At 39.9% G+C, this 15,757-nt stretch overlaps 1 protein-coding gene across 1 annotated transcript in view; it reads right to left on the bottom strand.

The window, feature by feature from the left end:
- Positions 1-15,757, bottom strand: part of LOC109468433 (vacuolar protein sorting-associated protein 13C-like) — a 67,467-nt gene that overhangs the window by 37,797 nt on the left and 13,913 nt on the right. The window contains exons 16-31 of the mRNA XM_019766681.1: positions 15,639-15,706; positions 14,994-15,071; positions 11,756-11,957; positions 11,258-11,316; positions 10,674-10,829; positions 10,061-10,148; positions 8,257-8,325; positions 7,680-7,822; positions 7,128-7,266; positions 6,579-6,666; positions 5,932-6,095; positions 4,911-5,067; positions 4,134-4,219; positions 3,556-3,772; positions 637-759; positions 133-236 (exon numbers count right to left, since the gene is read on the bottom strand). Of these exons, the coding sequence (XP_019622240.1) occupies positions 133-236; positions 637-759; positions 3,556-3,772; positions 4,134-4,219; positions 4,911-5,067; positions 5,932-6,095; positions 6,579-6,666; positions 7,128-7,266; positions 7,680-7,822; positions 8,257-8,325; positions 10,061-10,148; positions 10,674-10,829; positions 11,258-11,316; positions 11,756-11,957; positions 14,994-15,071; positions 15,639-15,706 (1,941 nt within the window). The remainder of the gene's footprint in view (positions 1-132; positions 237-636; positions 760-3,555; positions 3,773-4,133; positions 4,220-4,910; positions 5,068-5,931; positions 6,096-6,578; positions 6,667-7,127; positions 7,267-7,679; positions 7,823-8,256; positions 8,326-10,060; positions 10,149-10,673; positions 10,830-11,257; positions 11,317-11,755; positions 11,958-14,993; positions 15,072-15,638; positions 15,707-15,757) is intronic.

The following is a 15,757-nucleotide window of genomic DNA, read 5'->3' as shown; positions in this document are numbered from 1 at the left end:
ACAGAAATGTCAATGATTAAACAGTTACTGTAGTAGAACATAGCTTCTATTCATGATGGTAGTAATAGAACCTATCCTGTATAGCCTGATAGTATTACCTTACAAACAAAGGAAGAGTGTCACAGTATGTACCTTTGGGTAGAGAGAGTTGCGTGTGGGATCCTGTACAACAATGTCCTTCAGGCTGGTGTTGACTGTAGTCATGTGTTTTTGTACAACAACCCCTGCATCCAGACCTGAGAGGAAAAAAATAGGAGAACCCTTTATTTCTTCAAAACTTCATTTTAAAATCTTAGTCAATATTGGATTGCCTAGAAATCAACGGTCTGCATATGCCTAAAGCCCCTGTTACACATAGCCAAAAATGGCCCCTCGAACACCCCCAACCCGGGTTAGGAGTAGGTTCGGAGCAAGGAGGGCTACTTTTTTACTGCACCAGCTGAAGTTTCAAAATCGGGAGTGGACAGGAGGTTTAGCTATTAGTAAGGTTCTGAATGTGTGACAGAGGCTTAAAGCTCCTTATATTGTCAGAGTCAAACTAAACTACATTGCTAATGCAGTAATGGGACAAAATTCGACCATAAGAGCAATTAGTCACTGAATATGCCTTTCAAAAGACTGTATAAAAACACACACCTTTGATCTGTACATCAGCTAGAGTAGCTTCATCTTTACACAGAACCACAGACAAGGTGTCCAGACGGGCGTCGATCTGAATGTCAATCTCATCTGTCTGTTCCTTCTTCTTCTTCCACTTCCCTGTTGGAGTGGACATACAGAAGTTAGGTGATGTCCTTGGTGCTGAAATGGACCTATACCATTATTACGTCAGTTTGTTTACCTGTTCTAAAGAACATTCTAGAACGGTCAGTTATAAAGACTAAAGATCATTTCAAAGTTTTCAAAGTGAGGTATGTTTGATTTTTGCTGCGTCTAGTTGTGTTGACACAGCATTACATGCCGCATGGGTGATTTAGTTGTGACATTAGACGAAAGTAGTACTGTATTACTAGTAAAAGCCTTATATTAGGCTAACGCTACACAAACACACACCGCGCTACGCACCCCTGTACAATATAAACGTCGATTGACCGGCATTCATTGCGGTAAACAAACTGTAATGTATTAATGGTATAGGTCCATTGGGGAGGCGGGTCCCTGTTGTGTCCTGAACTGTGCCTGTTGCTAGTTCTATGCCTGAATGGGTTAGGTTTGGATCAGGCATGGTTCTGGATGGTCTCCACATATCCAATAACATAGATTTTACCTCAGGCATGATTCTGGATGGACTGTCCAGAACAGTGCCTGAGCACGGTTCTGGAAATAAAGTCCGGTTCTGTATATGTGTGGACTATCCAGAACAGAACTGTGCCTAACCATGGTTCTGGATAAAGCATGGTTCTGGAAAAAAGTCTGGTTCTGGATACGTGTGGACTATCCAGAACAGAACTGTGCCCGAGCATGGTTCTGGATAAAGCACAATTCAGGATACAACAGGCCCTAACACCTGGTATTGACCTTTACCATACTGAAGAAGTAGTCATTTTGACTACCAATTTTCTATTGTTTAGGGGGTTATGCAGCATGGAGAAGTTCGTCATAAAATCGTCACTTAAATACTGAAATTATGATATAAGGGGAAACATTATGAATATTCAGTACCACAACCTCCTATAAGAAAACCAGAGAATTCGAACATTATTTTTTATGCAATTTTGATCATGTTGGAGAGGGAAACAGGTCTTATACACATATCTTTTGTCATGGTGCAGCAAACTCAGTCTGGTAGCTTCATGTAGTGATGTGCTGACAAAATGCCATGTACTAGTATTTGTGCATATTGCTAACATTTTACTGCAAATATTACAGTGATTACATGTCATTTTCTGATGCTGAATAACAAACACCTTGTGCATTATAGATTATGTAAAAGTGTGTGTAGCAAACTTGTAGCTAGACCAAGTGAAATGACAAAATTACTGTGTACTTTCTGAGTATTTACATTTCTATAGTGTTTTCATATACTTTTAAGCACAGCAGCTTGTGCATTACAGACAATGGAAGATGTGTGAGATTACAATCTAGGGCTGTATACCTGTAATCGTATCTGTGAAATTGTTTAGTAGGTACTGGTCTGAACCTGTATGTGTACCTAAACAAACTGATATCCTGATATATCTAGAAGTCTCAACCATGACAATTTTGAAAATTTAGCACTTAAAAATTATGCAAAACATGTAAATCCCCATACAAAGGTGATAATTCACCACTAAAAAAAGACAGTTGGCTACATACAATATATAGCTAACAAATTGGCCAAACTTGTTATCAGGTAAGGTTCTGACCCGTACCTAAACTTCTACACCTGTAACAGTTACTGTACCTGAAAATGTTTACTATAGGTACACAGCCCTATGAAAAATGTGATTGAATTGCACAGCAAGCTTAGCATTTTACCCTTAGCAGCAAAGGCAGCAAAGATGGCTTCTGTAGGGACAATGTTCCAATGAAATAGGAGCGGAAAGCAGGGGACAAGAAGAGAACAAACAATGAGCACCACATTCGGTTACAGCATATACGAGTTGAGTAGTCAGTTACAGCACAAAGAATTACCACCAACAGTATTGCAAAACAGTTAGGACAGATGAAACATGCTTTGCTTTTTAGACAGTTACATGTACTGGTATTAATTACTTACAGGCTACCCAAGAAAAGTGAAGTGCACCTTTTCCTCAATGGATGCATGCATTGTCAATCAAACAACCATCAGACAGCACATCAGCAGAACGTACTTTGCCTGCGCAAAACCAGTGAATAATGTTCTGTGCATAGCATGTTTTGCCACAGTGCGCACTGTGTTTAAGGTTGCATTCACGTATCCCATCTATAGTTTTCAAATGTTTTGTCACCGGGTATTATCTGCAACAGGCAAAATTCTAAAGTGACCTTGAATTTCGATGAAACTGTTAAAATCGGGGTTTTGAGGAAGCGCGGTACGTTCTGCTGACATGCTCCATCAGACTTACAATAGCGTACATGTTGTGTATTACATCAATTTCTACCATAACAGATGACACAAACAACAAAATGCTAACTGTTCACAACAAAATCATTCATGCCCCTAGTAATCATAACTGGTAAGTTCCATGAATGGTTTCATCAGGTTGGTAAGTCACTGAGTAAAGAGACTCTTTTTACACAGCCAAGTCTTTTATTCAGCCGACATTTCGGTGACCGTCTGTCACCTTGAGCTTCCTCGGGGCATTGTAGATACATTTCCCTGTAACCACACATATGTGTAGATATGTAAATATTGTACGTTTGGGAATGCATCTATAGCAGCGCCACCTGTGCTGCAGTGCAATGTGAACCAGTCAGAACTGCCCTGAGGAAGGTGACAGATGGTCACCGAAACGTTGGCTGAATAAAAGACTTGGTTGCGTAAAAAGAGTCTCTTTACTCAAAAACTGGTAAGGGTATGAATAAATTTGCTTGTTAGCTGTAAATTTGAAGGTAAATTGGCTCTGCTCCTGAGGTGTTGCCAAAAATGTATACCTGACTTGCTCCTCTCCCTCTCTGCTTTCTCCTCCTCTTTCTCCGGCCCTAGTGACTGTTGAGCATCCTCCACGCTCGGCTTCAGACTTTCCGCAAAGTCTATCAGGTTCACCAGGGCGTCGCGATGGAACACGACCTTGAGAGTGGAGAAGTCGACCTTGAGAAGTTGCTCCGTGCTGTTGTACACCGTGGCGTAGTCAGGACTGGACTTCTCAACCTGGAAAAAATGTATGTCAACAACTCAGCAATTCAGCTTTTGCTGCAAGGACGATTTACCCACTAGCAGTGTTTTAACAATAAACCAACTACTACACAGCTACTGCTACAACTTTGTATAGCAATAAATATTACTCAGTTAACAGAGCATGAGGGTAAGTCTGAGTTTTCCTCGGTTTTTGTACAGACTTTTCATTATTATCATTTTTTTTTTTTACTATAAAATCTCCAAGGGCCAAGGAAATGAATTGGTGAGGTCTAAATTGTATATTATAATTGTAAAGAAGGCAAACCAAAGTTTTTGCCTCAGTGAAAACTATTGGATAATAGTTACAAGAAAGTTGATTTGAAGACAAAAGTACCTTAGTGTACTGGACACTGAGGAGCTGTGCAGAGCTCCCTCCAGTAGCGGGGGTACTGATCATACTTAATGGACCACCATCAGTTCCTGTATTGTGTGACACAACAGATACGTGTAAGTCTACAATGTCAAAAAACAAGGTAAACATACAGTATCTGTACAATGTATAAAATAGGCACTAAGTAACACAGGCACCTCCTATTGAAGTGAAGCACAGATTAAAGCAATCCACTTCAACGTCAATACACAACCAAACCTGCAAAATGAAGCAGTGTACAGAAAATGGAAAACAGAGGGAAGAATTTTGCTCCATTTTGAACTTTCTGTACACCCTGATGAAGCTACCTTTTACCTTTAAACAGTATGTGCTGTAGCCCTATCCCTCCCAGGAAGCCATGTGCAGATAGAGAGAAATGGAGCAAAATAGAAGAATTTTGGTCCATTTCGTTACATTTCGTTCCATTTCAACCTTTCTGTACACCCTAATGAAGCTACCTTTACCTTTAAACAGCATGTGCTGCAGCCCTATCCCCCCAAGGAAGGCGTGTGCAGATGGAGCAAAATGGAAGAATTTCAGTCCATTTCATTCCATTTGCTTCATTTCAACCTTTCTGTACACCCTGATGAAGCTACCTTTACCTTTAAACAGCATGTGCTGTAGCCCTATCCCTCCCAGGAAGGCGTGTGCAGATGGAGCAAAATGGAAGAATTTCAGTCCATTTTGTTCCATTTTGCTTCAATTCAACCTTTCTGTACACCCTGATGAAGCTACCTTTACCTTTAAACAGCATGTGCTGCAGCCCTATCCCTCCCAGGAAGGCGTGTGCAGACAGGTCCCAGGTCCTCTTCCTGACCTCAGCTCCTACAGACTGAACTGCCAGCCTCAACAGCTGCACATCAACATCATTCTGTAGTCTGGAGATGTTGATAATGACCTGTAGGAAAGGCAGGTATCATTACATATAGAGATTAAGATAAGATTTTACGGTTCTCAGTGGCCAATATGAGATGTTGTCACATCGGCGCACCAAATCCATAAGGTGTTTTTGGCACCCTGACAGACAGATTAGCCTAAGAGGCTTGGTGGGCGTCACTCCACCGTATAGGTGGGGAAGTCGTGTCAAGTGCCTTTCCCAAGGGCACAACGTCGGGCCACGGTGAGTATCGAACCCGGGACCTCTCGGTTCCGAGTCCAACGCTCTAACCGTTGCGCCACCGATGCCACGACAATCATATAGATGTCAATTATCAGTTTTGTGTATCAGTTGCATTCAAGCACCACAAACTGACAAATCCAACGGGTCCAGACCTTTTAGCCCTGTGCATTGTGAGCTGGCAGCCAGGGTTTGGCATGGGTTTGAACTCCTTGCTATGGATGAATCGTGGTCATGATATTTGGTATGTGGGTAGGTGTTGGGAAGACGAAGGTCAAGCTTGATTTTTGGTCTCCTTATTTTTTTAATTCTATTTTAATTCGATTGTGACGATACAATACACTGGCCACCCAGGCAGCATAGCTGATTTCGGGCGCCAAATACAAAGATTAAACATACACAATATAACATAATAATACAGTAAACTAACAAGAAAAGATTAAGCTAAAATCAATCAGTTAACAATATAAAATACAATTTTGGTCTCCTATTGGCTTTCATTGCTTCTACATCAGAATTTTCCTGTTTTTTGCATCTTAAGCACTAGAAGAGACCAGCAACACAGCAGTTTCATAGCAATTCATAACCCATAGCTTTATATCACATGTATTTTAAAGACAAATCATACACAGAGGTTGTTTTTACCTCCTTGATCTCGAAATGCAGCTCTAGCTCTGTTTTCTGTTGTCCCTCTTCAAAGCTCTGTTGTGACGGCAGCCTGCGAACTCCCACAGGTGTCTGCCCACCTGAGGAGTCAGACGTGTGGAAATCTTCCTCCGCTGACAGGTAGATGGACTCTTCACTCTCACCTGGATAGAAGAATATACATGTAGGGTTAATGACCTATATGGAGTCATAATTCATGCTCGGTTCCTATAACCACCAAGTCCCCAAAGTGGACACCTCCCACAGGAGTCTGCCCACCTGAGGAGTCAGACGTGTGAAAATCCTCCTCCGCTGACAGGTAGATGGACTCTTCACTCTCACCTGGATAGAACAATAGCATATGAACAAAACAATGGTCCATTGCAGCTGTATAGAACAATAGCATGTTCACCTGCACAGAGCAGCATATCTCACCCCAATAGAATGATAGCATGTCTCAATAAAATGAAAAATAGACCATTTAAAAACACTCTGTTTGAACGGCACATTGTGCTTGCGAAGCTTAGAAGCAAAAAATCATTTCATTACTGTCTGATGTCTCTACAAATTATGTAATACTATCATTATCAGAGGGTCTAAGGCAGTTTTATTTTGTCATATTGATAATGAGTGTTAAAATAACCTACTTTCTGCAACCTTCCCCACTGCCAGACTGCTGACCACTTTGAACACGTTTGTTGAGGAACTGTCGTCAACGGCCAGACGTACTGGAACCTGGGGAAAACATCATCATCATCATCATCACAATCATCATCATCATCATCATCAGTTACCATTATCATCATCACCATCATCACCATCATCATCACCATCATCAGTTACCGTTATCATCATCATTGTTGCCATCATCATCACCATCATCACTGTTACCATCATCACCATCATCATCATTACCATCATCATCATCACCACCATCATCATCATCACCATCATCATCATCATCATCATTACCATCATCTCCATCGTCATCATTAGGAACATTAACTAGCAACATCTCTATTTGAAATATGTACACCTTTGGTAAAAACTTAAAGGTAAAAGAAGTCAGATAGCCTTTTTGAGGCCATAAGGGGCAGTGGGTTAAGTTAATCCAGTGTGTCTAGAGCACAGAAGTGGAAGGCAGTTCAGATTTTTTTCTTTAGAGCAAAGAGTGAGAAATTATCTCTGCCATGTACCTGCAGTTCCTGTTCAGTCTGCTGGGGGGCAGCGGGAGGTGGTGGGAGGGGGATACTCTGTACAAGACTGAGGATTTCCTGTAGCTTCTTGTCCGACATGTTCAGTTGGATCAGCGGCAGGTTTCCAGAAACCTTGATGCTAAAACAACAAACTTCATGTTATTATATGAACATTTTATTCTGGATGTTATAAAAACATGATAAGGCCACACCAATTTTATTTGTTGGTTCTCTGATTTTGTTTTCCGAAAAAATATGAAGTAACAGGGAAAAAAACAGACCTAGGCATCTTATGATAGCGCCTAAAGCAACAGCGAAAGAATTATAAAAATGTAGTGTAACGCTACATTTTCATAATTCTTTCTGCCTACTATACAACAGTAATAATCACTTCTTCTCTTGTTAAACTAAAAAAAAAATGCTTGAATAATGCTTTTTCTTTCTATGAAGTTGATAGTGCAATGGGGCTTAGCTATGGCTTGACTTTTTACAGCCAAGCCCACTGCACCAAACACACTAACACACTCTTGGGGTTCTGTTAGTAATACATACTTTGGCATCCTGACATCGTTGTCCACCATACACTTCTGCAGCAGCACATCCAGACCCATGGGCTGAATCACATGCAGCTTTGTGTTAGCTTCCTGTCGGGCAGTCCTCCAGTCTCCACCTAGAAGACAAGTAAAGCACTTGCACTACTTTGCACCTATATTCTGTAAAAATTAGAAAATGCATTATTCTGTATTTTGCTTGGTTTGACTTGAAGTTCCTGTATTTCCTTCAGAATCAGTGAATGTCTGTAAATATTTTTGACATGTACACATTTCAACAAACGTCACTAAATTTTTTCCACTGAATGTTGTCAAAATGGCTCAGAAATTTGTGTTCTTTCCATTACAGTGTTTTATGGCAATAATAATAACTAAAGGCTAATGTGACCACTGTACATTTGGATTTTCAGAGGTAATGTTACTGTACAATAATTTCCATCCATAGAATCTGATATATTTATTGGAACCATAGTCATCAGTATATACAAGCTAAGCCATGCAATACAGTAGCTGTAACCACATCAGAAGTGGTCAGTGATGACATTAGGACAAGACTGACCTTTGGCAGCTAAGATGACCTGTACACTTTGAACCCGGATGTCAAACTTGTCGTAAGCACGACTCATGACTTCTTCCACTGTTCCCAGCTGCATAAAGGGTAAAAAACCTGGTCAGAATTACAGGTCTAGATTTTTTTCATACAATAAGGTCTGGGATATGTATGAAAACTGTAGGAAACTTGGATTGTTCCTGCTAGAATACTCAGATACGTGATATGCAAATCTTAAGCATGAAATGATCGCATTTCATGACCCGCTTTATGAACTTAAATCTTCATTTTGTACATGTCATCGTAAAATCAGCCTTATTTGATGTCATGATAGAAAAAAAATTGGGCATTCTTTTATGACTTTACAGTGAGCTCATGGTCTATCATCTCAAATATGAGCAATACATTGTATCTTTCCATTTTTGAACTTAGACAGTGCTGGCCAATAAGATACAAGAGTTTAGTTTGAATACTTGTTGGCACAGGTGGGAGTCATTTTGATCCAAAATGCTCTCTGACAGTAACAAGCAAATTTTAGAAGAAAAGACAGAGTGAAAGACAGATGGAGAGAAAGACAGAAAAATGGAGAACTGGTACAAGTTTGAAGCAGACAAGAAAGGACAGAGAAAAAGAAAGAGAGACAGAGAGACAGAGAGAGAGAGAGACAGAGAGAGACACAGTGACGATATGTCAATGTTGACCTCATTGTCAACCTTCTTAAATTGTAGCCTCAACTCTAGCTTCCCATGCATCCTTTAGTAGCTAATATATCCCTTACTTGGAAAAGCGATTAATTAACAGGATAGTGAAAATGAACAAGAGCAGTGGTTTTATGTAGTATGTATGTAAGAAATGTAAGAATGTGAGAGATTGTAAGTGTTAGTGTGTAAGTCATGTATTTGAAGAACTGATGATGACAGAAGAAGGAACACTAAGACATGACAGACACGGCACTACATCTACAGTCATCGGAATCTACCAATCTAGCTGGCTGGGGGGGTTTCCTCCGAGAGAGGCGTTTTTTTATCACCCTAGTGAACAAGTCCTGGTCAAGAAAAAACAGCCTATGAGTGCACACGTAAAGAAACACCATAGAGCCTTATTAGAATAGCATTCCTTACTAATGGTAAAGCCCCTGTCACACATTCAGAACCTTCCCCTGAACACCAACCAACCAAAGTTGGCTAAAGTTTGGGAGCAGCCAGATTTAGGCCACATCTTTCAATGTGAATCAAATCGAATGTGAGTTGAATTTGAGTCAAATTTTACCCCGAACGTGCCCTGAACACTGCTGACCTAATAATGTACTAACAAACATCAGCAAAATGTTGTAAACATTTTATAAAATATTTGGCTGGCACAGAGAAACAGTAGCCGACCTCACCAAACACCAGCCAACCACAGCCGACATTGCTCCCATCCAAACTATTATGTACTAACCATGATTGGTGGGAGTTTGGCAGTGTTCAGGAGGCCATATTTGGCTATGTGTGACAAGGGCTTAAGGCACATAGCATGCAGAACCAGAAATATGCACCCAGGACAGTAACCGTTACACATGCAGGTGAAAATACTAGGTGTTAGTCAAGCACAAAAAGTACAAGGACATGATGCAAAGAAGAAGGCAATGCATCAAACATTGTGATGACATGTTTTAGTGCTGTTAATGATTAGTTATTGAACAACAGACTTGAAGCTGTTAACTTATTAATCTATCAACTTAGACATGGAAGACAGCACATGGAAACGTAAGGCCATTCTAGTGCAGACATACATGTACCTAAAAGTAAATATTGTTTGTTTGTTTGTTTGTTTGTTTGTTTGTTACTGACCTTGGCCTTAGCTAAGGGAGCAGGCAGGGTGTCCTTGACACTGTCCACGCGGAGTGAACCAAGGTCAACAACAACAACATTGGACTGCCTGTAGGGTAAACAAAATGTTATGTCATTGTACATTGACTGTTGTACCAAGCCTGTCCTTGGTGCTGAACGATCTATCTGTAACATCACTAATTCAAATGCTCATATAATTATCTTATGTTTAGTAAATTCAAAGAAGAAGCATAAAAGAAAGGTTAAATTTAAAATGTATGATAGATAATTACAATAACTGTTATATAATAGTAACTGTTCCTTCAAAATGCTTATTTTCATTTTCTCTGAACATATGGTAATGTCAATGTATTCTAAGAAAGTACACTGCTGGTAGACAATATGGTCAAACAACATATGAGTGGAAGCAATTCTTTACTAGATGACCAATTTTTCCACTGTCATTATGACAGTGACTACAGTAACAGTTAAATTCATTCATCTTTGTTAAAAATCACTAGATATCAGACTGTAAATCACATAATTTTCTTAAATATGATGATAATAGATGACCTAGGTTCTGTCTCAAACAATAAAAAAATATCACACAAAAACATGATGGAGGAATCCCTACCCTTCAGTGTAGAAGCCGTTCTGTGGTAGGATGATGTAGGATGACTTCAGGTCTACGTGTACATCTGTCACCTTTCTTACAGAGATCATGTGCTGCAGGCCAGTAGCTGTCTGTTCACGGAACTCCTCAAACTTGGACATTGCCGCAGACGTCAAGCTTGTAAGAAATGGCAAAAAAGCATATTTATTACATAGTTAGCAACAATTATATGAAAGTAAATTACATATTACAGCAGAACTGGTATGTCATCTGCAGAATTACCTTATCTCCATGAAAAATGGAGGTACTGTTTTTGGTCTGAATCATGTGTGGGGGTATATCCTAAGATCTGCCGGATGAATGTGATAGTATTATTATATATTAATAGTATTTAGTAGGTAGGTAGCTGGGGTGAACCAGATGGTGAAGATCGATTTTGGGCACCTGGTAATTGACTTTGGTATGGCAGTAGAAATTTTTACATGTATCTTCGGCACTGGATGGTCTGTGATCTGAGCTACTGTTTCCATTTAAATGATGAAGCAATTATCTATATTTGCTGCTGGATATCTGTAATCATTAATTTAAAAGAAGAGTAAACTTACTCTTGGAGATGAACATTTTCAGGTGGCCTAAAGAAGTCCACTATTGAGTTGACTGTTTCCTGGAAGAATATTATAAACAAAAAAATCATGAAATCATTCAAAATTCATGTACAAAAGAAAGCTGCTTCATGCTCTGGTCCATTATCATCATAATAGACCAGACTATCCGTATCTGTATAGTTGGTATAACCGCCCTTCAGTGTAACACAACAGCTTCGAAGGCTCACGACGTGGCAGCAGCTGGCTACATTACACCGATCAACTTGTCACCGATCAACTTGTAACCCTTGAACATCTAACACTAGACATAGTTTAAAGCTATCTAATGACAATGCCCCTACTGTACTTGGTGACAGTGAGTTCCACTCTGCGATTGTTCTAGGAAAGAATGAATTCTTAAACACCTCAATCCTTGGTTGGTAACTCTGGTACTTGAAGGCATGACTACATGTAGTATAACAAATGGTGGAACAAGAAATACTAGTCAGTGTCACTCACAGCATCGTACACTATCTGCAAGGGTTGGGCGTTGACATCCACCCGTGTGTCAGCCTTGCCATCTAGCGGATTGGTCTCGAAGTGCAGGCTGAGCAGGGCGTAGTGCTGGTCGGCCTGGATGTTCTGGGAAGCCACCATCTCTGGTATCTGTCCGTTCTGGGGCATCCCGTACACCGACATCTGGTCCATCTTAGCTTCAACCCTGGAAAACAACAATCAAGGACAATGTATGTTACATGTTTCTTGGGGAGCATGAAACGTTCCCATTTATGCAAATGTACATGCAAAGTTTTATACATCAATTTATGTGTAAAGTACATGTATGTTGGTTATGAGGGCATGAAAGCTTCCAATTTGAAGAAGACTTGTTATACACATTTTTCAAGTTATAGTTACTGTAAATCGTGAAACTTTTGCAGTGGTTTTATATTGCAGTAGGAAATAAATAAATGTTATGACTGTGACAGTGACTGTCTTTTAAATAATATGTACACAGTATAGTACAAAAGTCATACAAGGAAAGTATAGATTGAATCAATGTGTCATGTATTTGTAGTGTACTGAATTCATGGTAGAGAGGTCTCCACATAAAACATAAAAATAAAACCATATGATTGTAAAAGTTGCCTCATTTACTGCATCAAAAGTTGCAACAATTTTAGATATCAATGTTTTAAATATACCACATGACTTGTACTACCAGTACTAAGTCATGCTTGATATTTTTTTTTATTTGCCCTATTACAGTCTCAAATTTAATGCTTTCTCAACGCTCTCAAAGAGAAGGATAGGGTTTCATTGAAATTTCAAAGTTCCTTACTTTCTTAACTTTCTTATTAGCTCATATTGTGGGGTGTCATTGTAGAGATGTAAACAGTAAGTAAGTAAGAGGTCCCAGTGTGAGTGGACAAAACATATCAGTCTGGTCTGATGTAACTTGTACTTACTGTATACAAAATTGGTGTATGCCTTGATGACTATACACAACAAAAAAACACAGTGCAAGTGTCATAAGAATGAAACAACACGTAACAACAAAAAGTCAAACTGTCCACAAGTACACGCATGCAATAGAGCAAGACTGCTGGGGGGGGGGATTGCTCACGTCGCGAAAGAATGCCAGGGGTGCAACTACCTAGAGGCTGGCTGTAAACTGGAACCAACAATGGAAGAGAAAGAGAGGCGGCCAACTGACTTGGAGGGCAGTACAGCAAGACCTTGTAGAGATGCGTTGTGGAAGGGAGGAGGCACAATGACAGACGATGATGATAATGATTATGATGATGACAGATGATGATGATGTACATGATATGTAAGACCTTGCAGAGATTGGAGCATGACTAGCAGCCCACAAAGACAATAGAAAAGAATGACAACCTGCCTCAGTACATGTAGCCAGGGTAGCTTAACAAATTCAGGAACATACCAGGAAAGAGACGGAGAGATTGCCAAGCAAGAACTTGGAGGACAGTAGAGAGAGACCACGCAACGACAACCTGCCTCATGATCAGTACATATAGCTAGGGTGGCATCAAACTCATGCATAGATCAGGAAAGAGACAGAGAGATCGCCAAGCAAGAACTTGGAGGACAGTAGAGAGAGACCTTGCAATGACAAGCAGCTGACAAGAGACAATGGAAAACAGAAACAGCCTGTCTCATGATCAGTACATGTGGCTAGGGTGGCTCCAAACTCAGGAACAGACCAGGAAAGAGACATCGTCAAGCAAGAACTTGGAGGACAGTAGAGAGAAACCTTGCAACAACATTAGCAGCTGACAAGAGACAGCACCACTGGACAGCCTGCCTTAGTACAAGTAACAGTTGTGGTGACCATAATGATGATGATGATGATATGCAAGACTGAGTGCAGAGTTAACGTAGATGCCCAACACAGTACCATGTACACCACTGGCTGAAGCTTGAAGATTTACCAGAAACTTTTTGCTTTTATTTCCCTGGCTTTATGTGCTGCAGTCTGCAGGACAACATGATCGGGAAGCTTTTTCCTGTCTTTGATTGGGCTCAACCTGTATATGGATGACATTTCAGCAAGAAGTAAAAATTGTTAATCTTAACCCAAATCACTTTGTGCCATCAATGTCTGTACAGTCTGTACATGTTGATATGAAATTTCATGATTTTGTATGTTTTAAGCATAATAGCATCATGATTATGATTGTACTTTATATTCATATTCTAATAATGCCTGATGCAAATTTGAATTTTAAGAATCAAAATACAATTTACAGATACAAGATAATATGAGATACTGAAGAACAACATAATGAAAGCAAAACATGCAAGATTATGATCTGAAAAATGATAAACCAATTGATGGGAAATAAACAAATTATCTTAAAACAAGGGAAAATAAGCAAGAAAATCAGAATAGATAACAATTAAATCAAAGCAAGCAAAACAATATATATATAGAAAAGAAAATTTTAAATCCTGTGCTCCTAAGATTACCACAGGGTTCGAAAAATTTGATTTGAACCATTTTCAAGTACTACTTGATCTTGAAGAAGAAGCCAACAACAACATGTTTAAATAACTCTTGCTGAGGATTTTTTATAGCTAGAGATTCTTGCAGAAATCTTGGTGGTTTTGAACACAATTCTTCCCCGAGTTTCATACCTTATTTTTTAAGTTGTACTTTTAGTGCCATATGTTATTTAAATGAAATAACATATGACAGTGTGTCATCTATCACCCTTGGTCATATTAAACCTTCCACAGATCCAACTTAAATTTATCCTTTTGGTGATCCTGTACACAAATATCACTTTAGTATCGCGTTACAAACCTCTCCAGTTTGCAAGGAATGATGGGATTAATGCGTAACAGGGCGAAGATAGTCATGTACACCCTTAGCTTTTTGATATACATGTACTAGAAGAGCATATATTAGATAGCAAAAGTGATCTCGCACCAGTTTAGTTCACCGAAAAGCTAGCCTTCCACTAACAGGAAAGACAGATGATGTGTACAGTAAAGGCATATTCATTGTTCTGATGAAAGTAGGCTAGTTCCTCTTCAAGCACAATGGACCACAGCTTAATGTCCTGTTTTAACACTGCAACCCATTCCAGTAGCATGCAGTAACAACTGGGATTCAAACTCCAGACCCAGAGTAGGGTCACGAACCACTGGACTACTGTATGCATGCTACAGTGTGCCTACGGTAATAACGTATTTAAGTATCAATGATAAATGTGTAATATAGGTTCCCTACATGACTGCCTGTGCTGACGGCCGTTGCTGCACACAGGTGTACATGTCTGTCAGAGACACCACCAGGATCTGGGGCTCCCTGTAAAAGTACAAACAACAATTATTACAACATTATAATATGTATCTCTATCTGTATAGCGGCTTCTGTATCTGTATAGCTGGTATAATTGTACTTCAGCTTCGCAGGCACGCGGCACAGCAGCAGCTGGCTACATTACACCGATCGACTTGTTACACCTAACCCTTGAACATCTAACTCTAGACATTGTTTGAAGCTATCTAATGACAGTGCCCCTACTGTACTTGGTGACAGTGAGTTCTACTCTGCGATATGTGACTTATACAAACTTATAAAAAAAAGTGTGTGAGGACATTCAGACATAGGGAATCTTAGATGAGTATACACGGAAATCAGGGAAGATCAGGGAGGGCTACGAGTGGGGGCAGGATCAGGGAGGGCCTCGAGTGGAGGGAAGATCAGGTTGGGCTACAAGTGGGGGAAGATCAGGGTGGGCTACGAGTGGGGGCAGGATCAGGGAGGGCTACGGGGCCATAGATATAGTTACTGTACTAAAATCACATGACATGATATGAAACCTTCAAGGCACATATTGTAACTGTTACATAGTAGAAATGTGTCCCTTACTGTCGTGTCTTGTCTTGGATCTCCAATGTTACTTTACCCAATGTGAAGATCAGCTTGTTCTCAACATACTGTGGAACAAAAGAAATGCAAGTTACAGAAGTTATAGAAAGTCAATTGGT

The sequence above is a fragment of the Branchiostoma belcheri genome, unplaced genomic scaffold (assembly GCF_001625305.1).
Source record: "Branchiostoma belcheri isolate BF01 breed outbred unplaced genomic scaffold, Haploidv18h27 scaffold2, whole genome shotgun sequence".
NCBI lineage: Eukaryota > Metazoa > Chordata > Leptocardii > Amphioxiformes > Branchiostomatidae > Branchiostoma > Branchiostoma belcheri.
This window is presented reverse-complemented; position numbering and strand designations above follow the sequence as displayed.